We start from the raw sequence: 4,343 nt of genomic DNA on the forward strand, positions 1-4,343 counted from the left end.
AAGACAGGGTTTCCTGAATCATAAAGTGGGGTGTGCACAAATCTTGCATCATTCAGTCACGTACAAGGCAGAGAAGCTGCAGAAGAAAAGAATCATGAACAAATTCAGGTCAGTCACTTTAAGTGTTGACACTCGGCACAGCCTACTGCAATCTCAAAATGTCCAAATCCTAAGATTCCCTATAACCCAATTGTGTCCCCTGTGCCCCAATCCCTCCCTCACATTAGGTCCCCCCAGGTCTCACCTTTAGGAAATATGAGAAACACATCAGAACTATTACTCTTACTTCCTGGAGAAGAACAAAAACAGGATCTGGTTAGAATCCACAAGAGATGAAACTAGGAGGATAAGAATTATGGGGTGAGTGGGCTCCCCATGGATTCTCATCTATACCACCTCAAAGCTGTCAGGATCAGCCTCTCTCCCTCCATACTTACTTGAAGTCTGAGTGTAGCCCTCTCTTTTTCTACCTGTGGTAAGAAAGCATTCTGTAAGAGATTGGAGAGGAGGCAGGACCATAAGGTCCTAGAAGAGCCAGCTAGTCCTGGACCCCAGGGAAGTTTCGAGAACCGTGTCTACAAACCCAGGGCAGGATAAAGAAACACAAGGAAATACAGGGACTAAACCAATCCCCTCCTGGAAGTCTGTTCTCAGCAGGAACATTACCCTGTGACCTGTGACTATTGGAAATCAGGTCGTCATCACTGAAGCCATTAAGATGAAAGATTTGTCCTTCATTTTCACATGTACTTTACAAAAGAGTAATTGTTAGCATACAGGGCCCCAGACTGGGTCACCACATATGTGGACAGGAGGCAGGAGATAGCAAACTGCTTATGTGGGACTTGAAACCGCCCCCCCCCCCCCGCCAGGGACAAGAAACTCAGACTCCATTTCCATCTCTACCTAATCTCTTCTTTTGCAAGATCACAGCTCCAAGGACCACAACTCCAGGCAACACAGCTCCAAGGGCAACCAGGACAACAACAATTTCCATGATGGAGGTGGTGGGCAGTTCTGGAAAGAAAAGGGGAGTGAAGAGCCATGACTCCTTGGAGTTCTCCAGAAGGGCCCTTGCATTCCCTGAGAAGTGGCTCTGCCTCCATCCCCCGCCTTACCACATCTCAGGGCTAAAGGCTCTGCCAGGCCCTGATGGTGTACAATACAAGTGTATCTCTGCTCCTCTCCAAACGGCACCACCACAGCTGCCCACTTCTGGAAGGTCCCATCCCCTGCAGGCCTGGTCTCCACACATTCTGTGTCCTGGGTCTGGTCCTCCCCGTCCCGCTGCCAGGTCAAGGTGATCTCCGCAGGGTAGAAGCCCAGGGCCCAGCACCTCAGTATGACCTCACTGTCAGAGATGTGGTGGTGAGTCACATGTGTCTTTGGGGCATCTGAGGGTAAGATCAGAAAATTCAGGACCTTTTCATTACTTCTCACGGGCAACTTGAGCAGGGCTCATGTGATCATCCTGATAATGGACACAATATATGGGGTGGGGGAGGGAATGCAAAACCCAGACACCAGCCTGGAACAAGGATCTGGGATATTCTCTTATTCTTTGGAAAGTTCTAGAATCAGGGTGAAGCAGCCCAGAGTAAGAGGCTCTAGGTTTCTGAGGGGAGAACAAGGATTGCTAGTTCTGATTTTGCTGGAGGCTCAGAAAGTCAGAAAAGCTGGAGTCAGATTTCTAAACTCATTGGATGTGGGGCAGAGAACAAGGCTTGAGAGAGCTCAAATTCCAGTATCAAACTGCTATCAGTCAGGAATTACCTCCCCTACTATATCCCAGAAGGAACTCTGGTAGCACAGGGCTTAAGGCATTTGACGGATAACCAGAAGGTAGAGTAGCCTGGACTACTACCGTGGAGTCGATTCAGACTCACAGCCACCCCTCCTTGGGTTTCCGAGGCGGTACCTCTACGGAAGTAAATTGCTTAATCTTTCTTCCCACTTGTGGCTGTTGGGTTTGAACTGCCAGCCTTCTGGTTAGCAGTCAAATGCTTTAGGCACTACGCCACCAGAGCTCCCAAACAGAAGGTGGGCGGTTCGAAACAACCAGCCACTCAGCGGAAGAAAGACAGGACAATTCACACTGGTAAAGATTTGTTGTTGTTATGTGCCCTAGAGTCAGACCAGACTCATAGCGACCTCTCCTTGGTTTCCAAGGCGATATCACTGAAGAAGTAGATTGCCCAACCTTCCTTCCCAGGAGCCGCTGGTGGGTTTGAACCACCAACCTTCTACTTAGCAGTCAAGTGCCTTAGGCACTACCCCAAAAGAGCTCCTAGAAAACCGATGTGGGTCGATATGAGTCGGTATTGACACAGTGGCAGTGGGTTTCGTTTGGTTTGGGTCGGGTTTTTTTAGAGAGGGAGCAGGGCCAACATAGCCCCAGCTCAAAGTTAAATTACGAAAGGCGCCCCTCGGTCCCTCATACTCTCCTACCAGTCCGCTGCAGTGCCTCCTTTCCGTCCTTAAGGTATCTGGGAAGCCACTCCAGGAACCTGCCCTCCAGGTAGGCCCTGTAGTGCTCCGCTTCCCCGGCCTTTTCCCACTTGCGCAGGGTGATCTGAGCAGCTGAGTCAACCGCTGTCCAGGAGCGTAGGTCTTCGTTCAGGGCAATGTAATCCGCGCCGTCGTAGGCATGATGACGGTACCCGCGGAGAAGACGCCCGTCTGGCCCCACGTCGCAGCCATACAGCCCCTGGAAGGTGTGAGACCCTGGCCCCGCCGTCCCTGCGGTCAGCCCAGCTTCCGGGGTCAGCCTCACCCTTGACTCCAGCAGGAGTCACTCAGAGCTCATTTGGTTCTAAACTGAAACCGAAACGGGAGCGAATTCCGCGGCTCTTGACCTGTCCAAGAACCTGGAGGGTCCTGCAGCCTCGGGGTGCGGTTCGGGCAGGGAGTCTCGGGGCGACTCCAGCCAGTCAGTGGGGACGAGGGACTGGGGACCTGCGACCCGGGCCCCACGTCACTCACCGGATTCGCTCTGGTTGTAGTAGTTGTCTATGTTCCGTAGGCACAGTCGGTAATCCCGAGCTTGGACCTTGGTGATCCTTGTCTCCAGATCCCAATACTCCGGCTCCAGAAGCTCCATCCACGGCGCTCGCGGCTCTGCCCTTGGGTTCGGGGTGTCGCTGTCGAACCTCAGGATCTGCGTGTCGTCCACGTAGCCCACGGAGATGAAGCGGGGTTCCTCTCCGCCCGGCCGGGACATAGCAGTGAGGAAATACCTCAGGGAGTGGAAGCCTGGGGGCGGGAAGGGGCTGTGACCACCGATCCCCCTGGTCCCGCAGCGCCCGGGTCCCACGTCTATGGGGGCAAGGAGAGGAGGAGGGGCGGCGGGAGGAAGAGGACAGGGACATAGAGGTGAGGAGAGAGGGGGGCAACATAAGGGGGAGGGTGACGACAGGGGCCGAAGGGATCTGCCCCAGGGGCGGCGGGGCGCACCTTCCCTGAACGTCCTGCGTCCCCGCGAGGCTGTCGCCTAGTCCCTTCTTTACAGAGGAGGCTATTTTTCTCCCTATCCCGTACTCACCCTCTTGGCTCTGGATCAGAGGCAGGAAACCCAAGAGCAGCTGGAAGACGGTCTGGGATGTCATATCTCAGGTACCAGGGGTTCCAAGGAGGGTATACTTCCTGGCAGGTCCGAGGGTGCCTTGAAAAGAGAAACCGTGGTGACTGTGATCAACTTCCCTAGACATCTGAGAAACCCAATTGGAGAACTGGGGCGGCGCGTCATAAGTATCTAGGCAGGAGCTGACACAGAAGGTCAGAAAGACAAAGTGAAGCTCAGAGAAGACAGAGAGTCCACGATGCTAACCGTTCTGGGCCGGGCAAAGTCACCAGGGCGGGAGAGCCCAGCGCGAGTACTGGGACTTTGCTCTGACACCTCTCCTCCAGCGCCGAGCTTTCTTGGCCACAGTTTTGAGTCCTTGGTCTTCTTAAGTCAGAGGCTCTTGTTAGTTTCAGAATCTCTGTGTTGTTGTGTACCCTGGAGTGGATTCTGTTGGGCCCTATATGGCTGAGTAGAACTTCCTCATTGGGTTTCCTCGGATGTATTCTTTGAAGAAGCAGATCTCCAGGTCTTTTCTCTTGAGAAGTTGGTGGGTTTCAACCTTTGGGACAGCAGCCAAGATCTTAACCATTGCCCCCCTCCCCCCAGGCCTCTTTAGAATTTCTGTTCTCTCACAAATTTATAGTGGCTAAAGCACTTGACTGCTAACCAGAAGGCTGGCGGTTCAAACCCACCAGCCACTGCCCGGAAGGACGGTTGGGCAATCCTACTTCCGTAGTGATACTGCCTCGGAAACCCAAGGAGGGGTCGCTATGAGTCGGGG

At 53.4% G+C, this 4,343-nt stretch overlaps 1 protein-coding gene across 1 annotated transcript; it reads right to left on the minus strand.

The window, feature by feature from the left end:
- Positions 1 to 218: 218 nt before the first annotated feature.
- Positions 219 to 3,605, minus strand: LOC103210633 (HLA class I histocompatibility antigen, alpha chain G-like). The gene is made up of 7 exons (XM_007956546.1): positions 3,542 to 3,605; positions 2,983 to 3,252; positions 2,449 to 2,724; positions 1,119 to 1,394; positions 907 to 1,017; positions 438 to 488; positions 219 to 289 (listed from the first exon to the last, which is right to left on the minus strand). The coding sequence occupies exons 1-7, from the start codon at positions 3,603 to 3,605 to the stop codon at positions 219 to 221; spliced, it is 1,119 nt and encodes a 372-aa protein (XP_007954737.1).
- Positions 3,606 to 4,343: the final 738 nt, after the last annotated feature.

Source organism: Orycteropus afer, unplaced genomic scaffold (genome assembly GCF_000298275.1).
Source record: "Orycteropus afer afer isolate SDZICR_OR568_19922 unplaced genomic scaffold, OryAfe1.0 scaffold00632, whole genome shotgun sequence".
Classification (NCBI taxonomy): domain Eukaryota; kingdom Metazoa; phylum Chordata; class Mammalia; order Tubulidentata; family Orycteropodidae; genus Orycteropus; species Orycteropus afer.

Bases quoted from the DNA above. Each gene is read 5' to 3' on its own strand.
- LOC103210633 (XM_007956546.1), bottom strand. From the start codon at position 3,605: ATGACATCCCAGACCGTCTTCCAGCTGCTCTTGGGTTTCCTGCCTCTG. The intron at 3,253-3,541 runs GTGAGTACGGGA...TCCCGCCCCCAG, and splicing joins TCTGATCCAGAGCCAAGAGG to GCTTCCACTCCCTGAGGTAT. The intron at 1,018-1,118 runs GTAAGGCGGGGG...TTTTCTTTCCAG, and splicing joins GCCTTTAGCCCTGAGATGTG to AACTGCCCACCACCTCCATC.